The 17304-nt window shown below is 42.9% G+C and overlaps 2 protein-coding genes across 2 annotated transcripts; one reads left to right on the top strand and one right to left on the bottom strand.

Annotated features, from left to right (window-relative positions):
- Positions 1–143: 143 nt before the first annotated feature.
- On the bottom strand, positions 144–4085 carry LOC136436240 (uncharacterized). Its single transcript, XM_066430041.1, has 2 exons — positions 4045–4085; positions 144–1168 (listed from the first exon to the last, which is right to left on the bottom strand). The coding sequence occupies exon 2, from the start codon at positions 1158–1160 to the stop codon at positions 549–551; it is 612 nt and encodes a 203-aa protein (XP_066286138.1). The 5' UTR covers positions 1161–1168; positions 4045–4085; the 3' UTR covers positions 144–548.
- Positions 4086–9357: 5272 nt separating this feature from the next.
- On the top strand, positions 9358–16905 carry LOC136436239 (uncharacterized). Its single transcript, XM_066430040.1, has 2 exons — positions 9358–9546; positions 14912–16905. Exon 2 carries the CDS (start codon positions 15068–15070, stop codon positions 15788–15790), a length of 723 nt encoding a protein of 240 aa, XP_066286137.1. The 5' UTR covers positions 9358–9546; positions 14912–15067; the 3' UTR covers positions 15791–16905.
- The last annotated feature ends 399 nt before the right edge of the window (positions 16906–17304 follow it).

The following is a 17304-nucleotide window of genomic DNA, read 5'->3' as shown; positions in this document are numbered from 1 at the left end:
TGTCTTCATTGTTGCTTTCCTATCCCTAAATAATCAAGGAATGTTAAAACAGATCTAGACTTGGCATCAAAACGTGTGTGACGTCATTAAAGTTCCAGCCATACATACAACGACAAGAGATGTAGACGAGTCAAAGTAAGATGTGTTAATGAATGATATCCATAACGCAATTTATTGACTGAGAAACTATATCTATACAATACAGCTATACAATAGCATTACACTACTTCGCACCTAGGACGATGACATAGATACTACATAACATTGTCTTCGGACAGAATATTTCAGACACTCGTGTCAGTGTGATAAAATGATCCATGTTTGTGACAACCTATCTATTTTCCACGACGTTGACCAAAGGCCTAAGGCTTATCCGATGTGGCGTAAAGAACAATAACTTGTTCCATGTTAATCTAAGAACATTAAAAATGTGCTAGTGTTGGTAGAATAAAACATATCTTGTGACAGAATATCATGATCATCTCCAAATCAAAATTTCACAGCAGCATTGGACTAGTCACTGGCTATTGCTACACGTGCCATCATATCTAGTCCGGCACAAATGTAACTACTTTAGTCGGACTCTTCCTCTTCCTCTCACCGCCCTTCTTGTCCAGAGTGGGCGTGCCGATTTTCCCGAGCGGAGTTTCCGCCTTAGAGGGAGGGAGGGTTTGGTAAGCGCTAAACTCGTCCTCCCCGATGTCCTGCATTAACCTCATCATGGCGTCCGAACCTTGATCAGACGGAGAGGACGAACTGCTGTCCTTGTTCGAACCCGACGAGCTCTCTCCGTCCATGTTGTCGAACAGGTCGAACAGGTCGTGCAGGCTGTGGATGGGGGTGACCTGGCGTGACGACTGGACCTCCCGGCGGCACAGCCAGCAGTGCTGCGCAAACTCAGTCTGTTTTCTCTGCTCCTGACGAGAGTCCAACTCTCGCGAGAGCCTCTCTTTCGCTGACGGGGTTCGCGAGTTTCCCCAGTTTCCCCATTGCATCTTGGCGGCGAAGGACGATTTAGCGACGACTGAAGCGAAGGCTGTTGTTGCGCTCTGCTTTCTTTTGCCGCCATGTTTCTGCCTTTCGGGGTTGTCTTTATTTTTCTTTTCTTCCTCATTTTGGACAACAGCTTTAGAGGCTATTTTCCACTTTGTCTTTATCATTGCGTTCTCTGTAAGAGAAATTTGTAATGTTAGATGAAGGTAGAAATGCATTGTATCTGCTAAACTACTAGTATAAGGAAGGCGAGCATATATACAGATGCATCGTGAAGCGTTTGTGAAATAAAAAATGAATGGCCTGTTAAATATGTAAGCATCTAATCGTACTTTCGACAATCAGAACATTACTGTAAATGCAGGTAACAGACTCACAAAACATAATCAGGGAAATGCAGGGCAGAGACAGAGAGAAATCTGGAGATCCAAGGCTACGTCTATCAACTATTCTATTTGTTAGGCCGAAGTGTAAATAGTACATTCTCTATGTAATTACTCGGCCATACACCTAGGTACATAGCGACGCATTAGCAAGTCAGCTATGCTCACATCTATTGCGTCAATCCTAAGTACTACTGACGCGCCTGGCTGCTACCGTCACAACACAACTATAAACATGCTGACAGCCTCTTTGCCCGAGACTTTGGAACCTTCAGGCTTATGCAATGACCATGGCCTGAAACTCTGCCGGACCGTCGGCGGTTATTGTGGTCAGTTTACATAAGGGATGAGGGGTATTCTGTAGTGCCAGTGTGTGGAACAAATAGGATGTGCGTGAAACGTTCTAACTGATTGATTTTGAAAGAATTGTCGGCTTAGATAATGAGCCATCACAGGAAGAGGTATTCTCCCATGCCCTGTGGATGTCAGTGGGACAGACGATGGTGGAGAAAGTGTTGTTCAGTTTGACCCAACAATGTGCGGTTTCCGTCCATGTGACTCTTCAAGCCCCCCTCTCACTGGACCCGCGGCACGCTGACGGCGTCGCTGCGGCCGATCGAATTGACAAAGCACTCAACGAATTTCATCTTTTTAAGCTTTGTGTCTTCTTGGTCATGCTTGCACGTCTTGAATGATATTCCCATTGTAAAGTCAAGGGTAACACAAATCCAGTTTAGGACGCAGCGACGCCGCCAGCGCGCCGCGGGTCCAGTGAGAGGGAGGCTTCATGGAGGACTCTTTCTAACCACAACCCAATGCTGAGAGGGTAGCTGCTTTAAGTTTTCAATGAATGTTGTGAAATACGCCAGGGGTGCGCACCGGTATTCATACTTTACAGAACATGACTCAGGCCGTACGCTTGTACAGAACACTTCAATTAAGTTTGCTTCTTCTGTATATTACTGACGTTATGTCATCACTTTGTACACATTATAAAGTCATTACTGTCATATTCACACGTAAAGCAACTCTTTTTTTGCAGGCTTGAATGGAGAACTGAATACCGTGTGGGAAATTTTAAGTCTCACGGCTTCAGGTAAGTAAAAGCTTCCCAAAGGGGGCAGCTGTACAACTATTGACTTGTAACAGCGCTACTCATGGAGAAGCGCGACACAATACTACCTGTGTGTGATTAGTCTGTATGTACTTTGTACTGTATGGAAAGGCCAAAGAGTCTTTGCAGGAATTCCTGACAAAATAAATGTCTTTCTCCTCCATTGACTTCGCCTTGGGTACAAAACATTGAAAATCCTTACCTACATCCACAAATGAAACAAGCCAAGAACGTTTTGTCCCGAAGGCGTTCAGTAAAGTGCTTGCGTAAGTAAAAGTACGAATACTAGTACCATATGTGCTCTACTTGGATAATGTTATTGCTCCTTGGTAAACATGCTTGACAATTTGACGTTCTACCAAGTCTTGAATGTTTGATGTACCATAAGCATGTAACGTGTCAAGAACATGGTTGTGTAAACGCACAACTCCACGGAGGTAGCACTTTGTGGCGGTATCAAATGGATTGATTGATCTATACATGAAAACTACTCCATACCCACAATATCATGTCATGACCCCAGAAGTTCATCTATCTAACGTTACTATATCATGATGATATCACATGACCGTACACTCTGACTGTACATTATAAATACGAATGTGAAGGTATCACATGTCTGTTTTTTAACCCGTCCTGGCGACAACACGTTACTGACACGGCAGTGCCTAGGCGACATGCATGCCTGGTTAGTACTGGGGCGGGCTGAGTACGCGTGCTGACAGATGGTAAGGGTGGGGAGGGGGTTCACAAACTAAAATCTCAAATACTTAAAAATTCAACACACTCATCAAGCAGCGCGAGTTTTAGACAGTTGTGCGGCACCTGTTTTCAATACTAGAGCAGAACTAGTTCTACCAGACTAGTATGGTTGTGACCATGCCGTGCTGGTCCTTTGGACGGCCAAACGTCTGGCCGGTTTGTAACTCGTTCCAGGGTCATTATTATACATCAATACAATATGATAACATTACCATATCTTGTTATTGAGTAACAAAACACGGATACAACTGAAGACTAGTTTTCAAAGATCCTATCAAACTTTGAGTTTGAGACCAAGCGTTCCGATATCTAGTGGCATAGTCATGGAACTAGGAGATTGACACTACATACTTAAAGAAGGAGTAAAAATTGTTCAACCACCTGTTCCAGGACCTATAACACATTTTTATAAAGTACGTTTATCCCATAAATGGCCTGCCCCACATTTAAGATAATACTGAAGCGTTGTAGACTGGCAGTGTCATGGTCAGCCTACTATGTACAAAGAAACCGATATCGTGTTACCTACTTGTAATTGTTGGAAAGGTAGCGACCACCAGACGTCCCACTGAAATTACTTTTGAAAATAGAGTTTTGTTAAGGAATAAAATCATTTCCGAAGAACCTAGCACTCTTAAGACAGTAAGAATACCATATGGCGCATTTAGGGTGGAAATTCGCGACAAGTGTTCTAATGGTTGCCGGTTTGTTGATGTACACCTGTCGCCATTGTTGCCGAGTATTATTCTACCCTTGTCCGTAAACTCAGCGAAGCCCGCGGGCCAGTTTTACCTTTCTGACGTCCCCTGTGCGACTCTCGGGTCTCTAACGCCCTTCCGCCTGTCAAATCCGCAGCAAATTTCTGAATAAACGACTGGCTGAAAGGACTAGTTAGCTGTGTGATCCCGCGGTCTTTGTCTCAGGCCCTAACGTTGGCAATGGCGCGTATATCGCCTTCGCGAGCGCCCCTTTTATTCAGGTATGTCACTGTTCTACTCTATAGGAAAACAAAGGAGCCGGTGGTCGCCAAGGGGGGTATAATTGATAGCTCAATAACAGCTCAGAAAACACGGTATTGAGATACCTGCCCGGCTAAGCTAACTAGCTGACATCAGGCCACGGGGCGAAGGAAAGTAAATCGTGTGCAATAAAAGATGAATGGATCTCCATTACTTCAGACGGGAGCCGTGAATTAAGTCGGATTTCGATGTTTGCAGACCGGGAGCATATATGGCGGCGGGGTATAAATTAACAGCGTTGTCCACGTGCTTTTTGTGTCGGGTTTGTTGGCACAACCCCATTCCACATTCTGGTCGTTAGGGTTGGATCTGTGTATTGTTCGTTACTAGGGGGAGGGGGGCAGGTAGGGTCAGAATTGCGGACAGGACCTGCATTGATATTACACACTTAACCACAGACGGTCCAATAGATGTATAGTAGCGGATTCTGACAATACCCCGATTTAAGAGCACAGTGTATGTACTAGACTGTTGTGGAATGTGCTTTTGGTCGGAATTGTGTTTTGATAGGGTGGAGGGTGACACAGAGAGAACGATAAACACCAATAGTGTACAGTATATTGTACAACAGCAACAAATAAACAAACGAACTAAGATCTAACCAAAACTACATTATTGCAGTGCCTCAAAATCTGCAATATGGTTTATCACCAATAAAAACACAAGGAGTCGCAGACTCGCGTTTATCATAGGTTATTGCCGATAAATACTTGTCTTTCAACAGAAGTCAAATGCACAAAAGAAATCTCAGTCAGTTATAGAAGTCGACAGGTGGATTTACGAGTTTAAGAGACCCAAATACTCACTTAGATGAACAGAGGGGGGTAGACAAGTACAAAGGCACATGGAAATTGGAGGTATAACCGTTGTAGTTATATACAAAGGCCCTCTTGCATACGTACTGAGTCTGAATTACTTTACTGTTGCAGGTGCAGCGTGGATTATATAGTGCTGAATTAGAGCACGACACCCCAAACACACAGCTACTGTGCAAGATGTAATAATGTGCAGTCTTAGCAAATATTTCCAACTTGTTCCTTAGTGATACTGTTAGCCCAGCAATAGCTTAACTACTTAACACGTCAGTAAGATTAATTTGTCAAGGTTTTTATTGCATTATTCTGATACTAGCCGCTGTAATTGCCTGGCTATAGGACGGAAAGCCCACTGAATCGGTCGTTGGGAAGCAACATGACAGACTGAGAAACGTTTTAAACTAAGATACAGGTCGATAGGAGGTCGCTAAGCAACCATTTAACCGGTGCACGTACCTGAAGATGGGCGGGTTGGAAACAACTCACTGTACCCCGTCCTTAGCTTTGAAACTCCGCATGCTTGAATGTACGAAATATAAGGAATATGTTCTATCTATCGTTGCCTTGATGCTAATCTACAAATCAGTCACGATCTAGTCAGCCGTAGGTAAACATATCAGTGCCATTTACAAAAGATATAGAGTAGCTAACCACCCCATAGCCGACATATCAATTACTGTGGACTGGTCATCTTTCAGCAGAGTATAACGAGATTCATTCATCGAACACTAACCCCATACGAACTGTATCTGTACCGTTTGATTTATCATGACATGCGCGAACGCAAATTTACCCCAATAGGGATAATAATATTCCAGTTATTAGGCAAATGTGATGGTTACTTACCTGTCAGAGCATACTCTTCATCGGCCAGTACCGTGTTTGTTGCAGAATTACATCAACCTATATATTGTTTGTGAGCTATGCCGTCAAACCAGTTCCTAATCCCACTACAACACCACCTAAACTAGCCAAACATGTTCCTCCTATTTCAATTTTCTGAACATTATTCCGCTTTTGTGTGTGATATAGGTCATCACACGACTGAGGCTATTCAAACGGATTCTTTGTCACAGATTACGCTCTGTGTTATACCTCAGATCTTTTCTTCACTCTCTGTATTAAAGCCATACATTGTCATTCTGTGTCTGAAACGCCAATCAACATATCATAATCTCTGATATGCGGAAAGATAATCACCTGATCGGACAGCACTTTATATAGGAAATAGTCCCAAGGAGGGACAAAATAGAAACCTTGCATAATTTTGACCGCCACCAATACTTCTACGGGCATCACATTGCACATACATCATCTAATAATCACCTATAGCCACACCAGGGCGATATGAAGCAAAAACAACTTCGGGCATGGCAGTACCTTTTCCTACAGTGGTCACCGTCGTCCATGACAACAGGCACTTCAGTACCACTGTGGCCACAGTGACCACAACTGACATGCACTGTATATAGCTGACAAACTGATATATCCTATTGACAAGAGTGATATTATAACACTTACTTGTTATTGCACAAGTCGCTATAACCTCATATTGCACGGGTACAGCGCGAAGTGAGTGGATAGGGTACGGACGGTCGGTGTGGTCGTCACAGACGTAATGCCGTTTGCGCGCACACTCAACACATCTCCGTAGTCAACTGTTGACAAGTGACATTTTCCTTTTCATCTGGTGTTTTCAAGAGCACAACCTTTATCCCTCATCCGTGTTTACACTCAACACTCCCTCACAAGTATCAAAGGAGATAGAATGAGGTCTTTTCAAGAGGCATGAAATTAAGTCCCTTCCAGTGCCACTTGACACTGTTTTCTATTTGATGGTGGCAGTCTTCCGTCAACACATCAAACCGGTAACCTTTTTTTAGGAAAGCGTTCTTGACTTCAATTCCTATCAAAACAAGAGACAATAGAGTTTGAGAGCACTCTCAAAGCAGAGGATAGATGGGAACATTGTGACCTTTTCAAATTTTCCCCATTTTTTGACAGGCCTCCCGGATGGTATCGGGAATGTGAGGGTTTATGATTAAACGTGATGTTTGCGAGGTACTTGTTGAGAGACTTATTCTTGTTTATATATAAATATGTAATCAAGGAGATGTACAACTAACAACGCAAGCATTAATGTCATCAAGTGTGCTGACATATCTTGCAAAATGAATGAACTGTTGGATATTTACGGATTAACTCGCTATTTTAACGTCTTTGTAGTCAATTTTTCAAGGGCAAACATCAATAAGATGATCGTGACTAGTTCTCGCCTTCAGGATACAGCATCACTGACGCAAACGTTGCTTATATTTGAAAAAGAACGTAGAAATAGCCTTATCTCTCACTTCACCTTCACGTCAAAGTAATCTATTACAGTGTATCTGAAGAAATAGAGTGGGGCAATCATTATTACTGCTAATAACTTTATTGCACAACAATTGAACAAGGGACCCAATAACCTTGAGCGAAATTCTGTACACGTGTGCGAACTTTTACGGTTTTCCCAATTCCACTCATCAAATCCGATTGATTCCCGCTTAAGGCTGCCTAATTCCACCCACCAAACCCGTAACCATAGCAGCCAGACCGAGGCCAGAAGTATCTGTGCCAGGTTTTACGTTCCATCAGTGCGACTGAGGTGTGACGTCACAGAACAGGGGTTAACGACCGGAGGTCATCGGATTGACGACAGTTGGGACTGAAGCACGCAGATGTGACGTGTTTGTACACACAACGAGCAAATAAACTTATCTGAGAAAAACTACGTTCTTCAAATATTTTTGATGATTTATCAGTAAATCTATTTGTCTACCAAGCTATTGAAGAAATGCAGTCCATTTGAATTTGATATGTGTGGCATCTCAAAAAGTGAATCAATCTGGAAAGAAACGCTTTGAAATCGGTGGCCTTGAAATGTGTCAAATAGCTATTTCAAATTAAAAGTAGCCAGTCTTTCCCTAAGTTTCCATCACGGTAGAAGCTTCTGATCAGAAGAAATAGAGTTTATACAGCATACAGAGAAAAGTCGGCTTGTCTTGCAGGTTTTTACTCAACCAACAACCAATGATAGTGTTGGTGTATTCTTGGTGCTGTTCTCTTATTGGTTCTCCCAACTACATGTAGTAATATAGATATAGAGATTGAGATCTGGCAGCATCGCCGGTGGCCGGTACTTGCAAATATCTCGATCGAAATCTCTATCGACAGGGTGCTAGGAATGTGTTCAGGTGGTCTCCCATTTATAAACCATAAATTCCAAGTTAAGCCAGTGATATAAAGTGCTCGTGGCATAAATAGAAGTTGAAAAGTTCTGACCGTCTTCTTATGGAATACCTTCACTATTCTGTCAGATTACATTCTATACCCTCTAGTCCAGTTTCTTTTAAGCCTGCAGCTCGAGGCTACACGGTGCTACATTTTCCACCTGACGACGGCTTGAAGGGGACCGATTCAAAAGCGCACCTTTCATTGGCGACCAGTCGGAACCGCGTCACGCTTGTGTGGGAAAGAAAAGAACACCGATCACTTTAGCCTCTAGGCAGACTTTGGTGAAGGGGTTCTGGGGTTTAAGTAATAACGATTGGTTTTGACGCCAACATTGTGATATTGTTGGGCTAGGTAGGCCGTTCTTAATTGTTTTAGAGTAAATCTAAAAACATAGAGAAACTCAATGCAAGAATTGAGTTGGGATGTTCCATGAAGTGAAAATCTGTCTGGCGTTCAAGCGAAGTAGTCCATGATTCCGGGTTAGCACGTCAAAGTATTTAAGGGACATTCCACCTAAAAAGACTTCTATTATTGTAATGTAGTCTAAGAAAACTACTGCTAGCCTCTGACGTATGTGCTACGTTCTCCGCCATTTGCACGCAAAATGCCGTGAAACAATGTTGTTCTAAAGTGTTTCACTGACACCAGGAACCTCAAAGGAAGTTCATGTTTTTACTGAGACTAAGAAAACATGTCGGCCTTTTCATTAAAAAAATCACGACATAGTTCGAGGTCACCTTCCGTGAAGCTTTCCCGAAGCCACTTTGGCAGTTGGGAAATTGTGTTAGACTTCTTCTTTCTCCGGTTCTCCCCCAATCTACACGTAACGGGTCCTTTATTCGCAAGTCTCTATTCAGCCGCGAGTTGGCGCCCTTTGTCCCCGGAGTTAATGCTTGATTTGCAAAGATGTAATCGGTTTGCCTACCGACGCAGGCGACCAATCACGGACGCAGACGGCCCCGTCGCCATGGTGATGGCATGACCCATCTCTAACCCGACGGACGAACTCAGCGCAGTGACGGCAGTCAGTAACATTGGCGCTGTGGTCTTAAAAGCCGGGCAGGGAAGGCAGCCCGCAAAAACTCGCTGGTACATACGCCTCTACGTTCAACAAGGAAATTGTAACTGGAGTAAAACTGGGCATTCACTGAGAGCGACCAACTCGAGTTTAACTGGGAAACTAGCAGGTAAGATTGAAAATTAATTTGGTTTTTAACATGCTTTCTTAACCTGGGTTCTATGGTGCATAAGATATGTACGTTTCGCCCGACTGACAAGCCGTAGAAATCCATACCAGCTGTCTCTTTAGCGAATTGTACTCTGAGAGGATTCTATAAAAAGGGCAAATGGTACATGGACAATTCGTACGAGTATCGCTTACAGCGTTGGGCATAACATGCTTCTTACCTTACCTATAGTTAACGCCTTTTCTCTATCGGTGTGTGTTAGAGACTTGGTTTCCGTGTTGAAGGTACAAGGTTTCAAACATGTCAGATTTAATGGCCATGTTTACCGTAACAAACCGCATGATGGACCAGGTAGCGTACAGCACATACTACAGTCGTGCCGTTACCGCGTAAGTTTAAAGTGGGGAAATTATAGCCCTAGGAAAGTGGTGCCATTTTGACAGAACAGCTCTCTACTACGCAGGCATTAACGGTATGTTCTGACAGAGCACGATTTTCACAAAGTAAATACTTTTTGTGGTACCTTATCAGACCTCAATTGTTAACCAGGCGGTAATGGCAAATAAAAGAAACCAGTGCAAAATACATTTAAATTTTAACTTCAACGCAACGACAACCAAACCATGTTCACCCTTGTCTCTTATTTCATTGTTCTTGAAACCTAAATAAAGAACTGTTGAGTCATACCAAGCAAATCTAGAAAAAATCATGGTATTTTCTTAAGTTTAAGCAAGAATGAAGACTTTCTTTTTACCCCAATCATTTTTGCACTAAATAATGACTTCATGGCCTCATTGGTTTGGCTCGTACTGAGGCATAACACTAAATACTACCTGACAAGTTAGGTTGTCAGGACCCAGCAAGTCTGAGGAAGGATTTCATTGATTCGTCACGATCAAAAACAGAGATTTTGACACTTTCCAAACACAGAATGACGTGTGACGCATACGTGTGAATTGGTTGTGTGGACAGCAAATAACGGGCAGGCCTTGCTCCATACGCCCTTTGGAAACGGACGGATAAATTATCACGCCTTGTATTTGAAGACATTAAATAATTGTTTACCCCTATATCACATATTCTTTGTATTCCCGCGACCTTACAAATTGCAGCAGGTTTTAGATAGCGATGTAAATAGCTGAGTCACTCGGCTGTGGGGTTAACATTTACAATGGCCAGGGAAAGGCGATTATGTTCAGGAAAGATTCGTGTGGCGGATTAGAAACCATTAGAAACAGCCTGGCAACGAAAGGGCAACAGAATCAGAGATCAAACCTACGAGCAACCTATCGCCATGCCGCGCCACGATCTGTAAGTCGTACCATAGCCATTTTAAAGGGACTGATAGACGGTGGGGCATCTTGTGTTTAGGGTTAATGGACCTCTCTGATCCTACAATCAAATAACATCTCAGACCCTGGCTATAAGGAAATGGCAAGTGTCAAAGCGGTTCACAGGTCTATGGTTGGAAAGAGTACAGGTATAGCATTTGATACAAAGGAGTTCAACTGCGGAGCAAAACGCTGTCTTTTGATAATATCCAAGCAGATCTTGGGGTTTTCTGACGGGGCCGAAGATATGATCACACGGCCCCCGAATTTGAATCTTTGGCTTAGTCAGAAAACGTCACGACGTTCTCTCGAAAATATGCCCCTCGAGACTATTTTGTTTAGTCGGCTGATGGCAGCTTGTACAGACGACGTATTCACCAAGTAACGTTAGAGGTTTCGGCCAGAGGACTAGGAGTGGCCACGATTTTTTGAGTCAGCCTCTCTTCAGATAATATCATGGCCACTCCTACATTTTTTCTAGCCTCCCCCGATCGAAACCTCTGATTTGAGAATGCAGGCGACTGATGACATGACAAGGGGGAGGAGGCAAGCAAAATAAGTCAATCGAGAGGCTTGGTAGTTTACGGCCATTACAGATCCATTGTAAAATCCGATTTATTCTCAATCCGATTTAGTCTAAATACTCCGGAATACTCAACCAGATTATAGGCACGTATGTACAAATATGTTTTAGTTTCTCTAAGTTCAAAGTAATCTGTTTAAGACTTTCCCACATGTCAAATACTGATGCTTACAATCAGGTCAACATAAAAGGCGTTGACAAGAACAGCTGTGGAGAAAGATTAAGCAGACTTCTCTGTTTCTTTTTCTTTCTTTTTTTCAAACATCGCGTCTAGTCCCACAACGATCCAACAGCCTCACGAGTGGCATAACGTGAGAGCATATATTAAGTTAGTATAATGACATTTAGCCGATAACTTCAACTATACACAATCAACAAAACGTCACATCCGAAACCTTTCTCGAAGGTATCAAAATCCCCCTCAAAGTCCTTTACTAGACGACTGTTTGAACAGCTAGCCTGCGTTTTTCTGTCTGGATAAAGCCGCCAGGTGGTTCTTCTACATTTGATCTTGACTATAAGGCAGTAAGAGGAGCGTGTCCGTCGTTAGGAGTCACTCGACTGTCGGCGCTCACGGTGAGAGATTAACCATTACCCGGTACGGTACATTAGGGATGCTCTTAGGCTCAGTTCTGTCATCTTAGCTTTGACGTTTTCTGTGGGGGAGTGGTGGGTGTTTTTTCTAATCCTCCCCAACATTGCTCAAGAGGAGAGATGGCCTATATTGTACATCTGCATCCATGTATTCTGTACATCCCCCTCCGACAGAGGTTACAAGCGCTGAGTGACGAAATTTGTGACAGGTCGGTGAATTTCGTAGATAAAGAACGCATTTTTACTGTTTAAATCATACTTTTACATAGTGCACTCTATTCCAATTATGAAATCAAGGGTTAAGAAATCAAAATTAATGTTGATCGCTGTATGTTTGCTCAGCGATCACTGTCTAGTGGAAAGTGGGCCTTGGCATCATCAAAACTCGCTACTCAGTCAAAAAAGGATTGTATAATCATTATGATTGATGACATTGACATCATCGCGGTGACTACTATAATTTTCCATACCATAGCACTTTCATAAAAGAGTAATTTGTCACGTCAGTCACTACTGTCAATCACAGTCGCCCGAACATTTGATGCCCCGCGGCTGCCGGCCCGTCATCTTTTGTGTCAGTCCCTGCAGCCTAGAATCACGCTCTGGTATGGCGACTTTTGTTCGCGGGTATTTTGAGATGTTCCTATTATTTTCCGGTCCATCGATCATAAAAACAGTCTATGTAGAAGGCATTTGGGGAGGGGGGTGCTCTCTGGTGGCTATACTGCGGTTGTTGTCGATGTCTATTGCTACCTCGTTTATAGTACGTTAAACATGTTAACTTTATAGTAAAATATAAGGTCATTCATTGGCAAAGGTTGGTTGTGTCGAACGTGTTTTTGTACAAGATACTTCAAAAAGGTTCGCTTAAGGGTATTGCGAGCATCTACATTTTTGTTCCTGTGGGTATCTTAATGTTTTGTCGCAGTGGCAGTTCTGTTGTCTACATCTACTGTACCGTAAGACTTTTTATTTCGGTAGCGCCTCCTAACTGCCATCGTTCAGCTCACTTGAATTGAAAGGAAACGTGCAAATTGTACTTTTACCTGTTGTGAAAGGTAGATATCTTACAAATGTCTAGCTTTCAAAAAAGAGAAGTATCTAAAATACTACCAGTACATTTTAACAACAAATGGCGAAACTATTTTATACAATTTCGCTTCAATAGGACGGAATGTCGGCTGATCTTTAATTAAGCGGCATTAGTGACGTCGCTACGGTTGCATGTGGCTGAAAAGACATAACGTGGACCCGTTACTGCTGTAGTACACACACACAGTACTGTTACACATGTCTACCGTACGCACACAGCCGCTAGCTGACCCATACAGGCCGTGTTAGTTCTCTACCCGTACGGACGGGTGGTCTAGCCGCAACAGTCATTTATCATACACTTGTCGTAAAGAGTGTTGCAATTAGCGGAGTACAGTTGAAAGGGCTACAGTGTTGTTTAAGCGGAAGTCGAGTATGATGTTTGGACACGAAACAAAGAGGTTTGTGGTCACAGCGTCCAAAATTAGCCCCCGGGGGCCATTAGTGGTCAATAGACTACAGCTTAATGGCTTAAGACCGCGCCTATTTAACCACTCATTACTATTGTTTGAGACATGTAGCCCTCTGGTACTTAATATGCATGTAGTTTAATGTTAGCTGTTAGCATACGAGAATCTTTGTGGGGTAGAATTTAAAAGGTCGGTGTTGATGGTGATAAAATGCCCTTTTCAAATGTATGATGCTCATAGGTAAAAAGATGTAGCGTTCTGAAAGAAAATGAAAACGCTGTCTGTTTTTATACCTGTACATGGTGAGAGTAAGCCTTAGGAAAGAATGACCTCACATAAAATGCTTCAAAATATGTTATCAAAAGGATGTAAATCATGTAATGCATGTTTCAGTAAATAAATACAATGTAGCCGTACATTTGATATCCTCATTCTCCCTTCGACACGATGCTATGACGTCACTACCCTTCCCTAAGGGACAGTCGTCTATTGTCGCTCAATATCTTAAAAATCGTCCAATCAGGGCTAGGCTAATAGATGTTAACATGGTACAATAGGTTCCTACCTTGACCTTTCCCATACTTTTCTCCTGCCCTTGATCACAACGCGTGGCTTCTTAGAAATCATAGTTGAATGCAATATCACAATTCTAGGATGAGTGCATGTATAGGGGAAAACAACATGTATGAATAGTCCTTATTGGGTTGTACATGTAGATGGAATGATGCTGGTGTCACGTTCGTAGTGAAGTTAACTAATGCCATCAATTCAACTTTTGCCTCCATGTAGCATCTTGAATTGCGTCCAATCTTGCCCAATATTTACACTTTCATACATTGCAGGTGTTAGTAACAACGTATTATTTCGGGTTGTGTATTCATTGTGGCACCCAATATTGCGTCTATAATAGGAGTTATTCAACACAATTGCATTGTCGTCGGTTTTCAAAATTCAATGTGTTTTCCAGGGGGCTTCTTTTAACAATGTTGACAAAACACCTTCGTTATTGACACGACAAAAGTACAACGACTTTCGTAAGGTCTATGCTAACAAACAAGTGGATAGAAATGAATCGCCGTACATTGTACATACAAGTATATTTATAAACCAACAAGTTGAGTTTAACGTATAGTTTACACTACTGGTTCTAAGATTTAAACTTTGATTTCTACGATTGTCTAACTTTGATTTCTACGATTTTCTAACTTTGATTTCTACGATTTTCTAGCTTTGATTTCTAAGATTTTCTAACTTTGATTTCTAAGATCTAGACTTCTTCGGTGTATTTACCTATCCGTAAACAGTAAAGGTTATCTCCTCCTAGCTGACATGTTTTACGTTTGCCGTCCTTACAGCATGGCCCGTACATCCCAGCTGATCCTTGTGTGAGATAAGGTGAGTGGGCGAGATCCCCGCCTCGGGGGAGAGTGACGTACATCAGGAGCTCGGCACGGTTATAAAGGCTAAGCCGCTGGCGACACGGCGATCATTCCAGAACCCGGGCAGAAAACATGGCATCTCAGGGCGCCGTCCTGGTTCCCAGAAACGTGCACATCATGGACATATCAGGAGGGCGCCGCACCCGCCCCGTCAACGTCGGGCTCACGGGTAGGACCAACTCTACCTACTGGGGGCCGCCGCCGAGGGACACTTCTGGCGATGCGGTCACCACCAGAATCTCCTTCCCTCCGACGCATGTAAGAAAGCAGGGCGAAAGAACTGTTCTTCCACCGCCCAGTCGGCTCAGCAGGCGGGAACCTTCACGTGAACGACTCAGGGCGCAGTCTCGCGACCAACCTCGGCGGCCAAAGCCTCCCTCCCCGCTCGACGTTAAACAACAGGACGGTGGAAACCCTGCGGAAAACCCTGTAGCTACCAACCAGAATCAGTCCCCTCCGCCCACGCGCGGTACTCAGCGCGACGCCGGCTGTAGACTGAACGAGATTTACGAACTGTGGAAGACGGACTCGTACAGGGACGAGGCGCGCGCGGACGGCCGGAAGAAACTCACTCCTCTAGCCACGGCTAGCAGGGTTCTAGATCCGGCCGGACTGACGGAAGAGAGTATGGAGTGGCTACAGGGGTATACAGAGGAGGAGGAGAGAAGACAAGCCGTCATGAAGAAATGTACCGACTGGGTGAACTCTCTCCCCAACAGGTTTCCTGCATACTCTCAACCGGAGAAGGATACGGAGCCCATCTCAGCACTGCCGCCTATCATAGAGAGGGAATGATTCCTGTATGAAGGATGGACAGTGCAGTATTATCTCAGAGACTATTAAGGAGAAGACTGAGACTTATCTTGGACTATCGTAGTGACACATGGAGATCACTGTGTAACTCAGAAACGTCTTGAGATTGTTGTGCAGTTATCTACCGGACTTTGTCATCCGTATGTCCAACAACAACAAATCGTCTAATCTGAGACTAGCCAACAGTGTTTTACAGACTTGACAAATGAACTTGCATTATTGTTGCATCCTGTAGATATTTCTTATATTGGACAGGTTATATTGAACTTTTATTTTGATCACGCGTACACACGACTGGCGGCTGCATATCCTTATGTGCCGCCGAAGGATCCACTGCACTGTTACAGGCATATCAAACAACTGCGTCAGTTTCTTGTTTTTCGTTTGTACATTTTCTCCCAAAAGCCTTTCTATGAAGAGTTTATAGATCTATTCATTCTGCATTTTCCGTTAGGATTGGTTTTAAGAAATCATCATATATGTTGGGTCAACTCTCTTGGAACATTGAATCTATGACAAAGACCATGGAACATTGAATCTATGATAGAGGCTCTGAAGATACGATGTCACCCATCAATTGTAGCTCAATACACAGAACGATTGATACATTGTGTTAAATGTCTTTTTGGCATTTCCAGAATATTTTTATTTTTCTGTACGTCACTTGTATATGTAGCTTTACCTCAAAGAAATATCCCTTCAATGCACCTTGATCACTACACAAAATGTCAACCATTTCTTTTTGGATAGCGTCCACAGCTTTTACATTTTGCAGTTTAACTGAACGTACCTGGTTTAAGTGTGAACGCAATTGTTTGTACAGGTAAAACCCTAGACTAGCACTAGAATAAGACACAAGGAAGCTTTTGTTTGTGTTTCCTTGAGGAGTTGTTTTCTTGAGAAAATTAGACATTTAGATACCTTATCGAAACCGTCCATACTTCTGTAAATAGGCCAATGCCTTGTTTTTGTTCCTTGCGTTGATGTGTGTGTGTAAATAGTCTCAATGTAACTAGAACAAAAAGAAAGTATTAATTCAGATCCTTACATGTCTATTTTTCGTATCGTACTGAAATAAAGTCGACCAAACATTGTAACTACTTGTCATGTTCTGATGTAATTCTTGTTTACTTATATTTTTTAAGTGACGTTGTTCAACTTAGGAATCAAATCTGGCTAAAGTACCTTTCATTATGACAGATTTTCAGCCCACCAGATGACACATTCCTACAAGATAGGACTTTCAGGCCGAGCATTGGAACAATAATGCTCAGGTATGCTTGCACTCTACAGAATGCGATAACATTACTGATCCCTACATGTTCCATTAACGTACCAACACGCCTAGCTTATTGTAGCTGAGATGAAGAAGATACAGAGATTATACAAACCCTCCCTTCCTGTCATACCTGTGAATCGTGCCATACTTACGTCTGTAGTGGCTTCTTGGTGTATAAAGCCATCGCTGGGGAATATCCAAGTCGTGACTACTGGAT

Source organism: Branchiostoma lanceolatum, chromosome 6 (assembly GCF_035083965.1).
Source record: "Branchiostoma lanceolatum isolate klBraLanc5 chromosome 6, klBraLanc5.hap2, whole genome shotgun sequence".
Taxonomy (NCBI): domain Eukaryota; kingdom Metazoa; phylum Chordata; class Leptocardii; order Amphioxiformes; family Branchiostomatidae; genus Branchiostoma; species Branchiostoma lanceolatum.
The sequence above is the reverse complement of the archived record's forward strand: the minus strand, read 5'-3'. Positions and strand labels throughout refer to the sequence as shown.

Bases quoted from the DNA above. Each gene is read 5' to 3' on its own strand.
- LOC136436240 (XM_066430041.1), bottom strand. From the start codon at position 1,160: ATGATAAAGACAAAGTGGAAAATAGCCTCTAAAGCTGTTGTCCAAAAT.
- LOC136436239 (XM_066430040.1), top strand. From the start codon at position 15,068: ATGGCATCTCAGGGCGCCGTCCTGGTTCCCAGAAACGTGCACATCATG.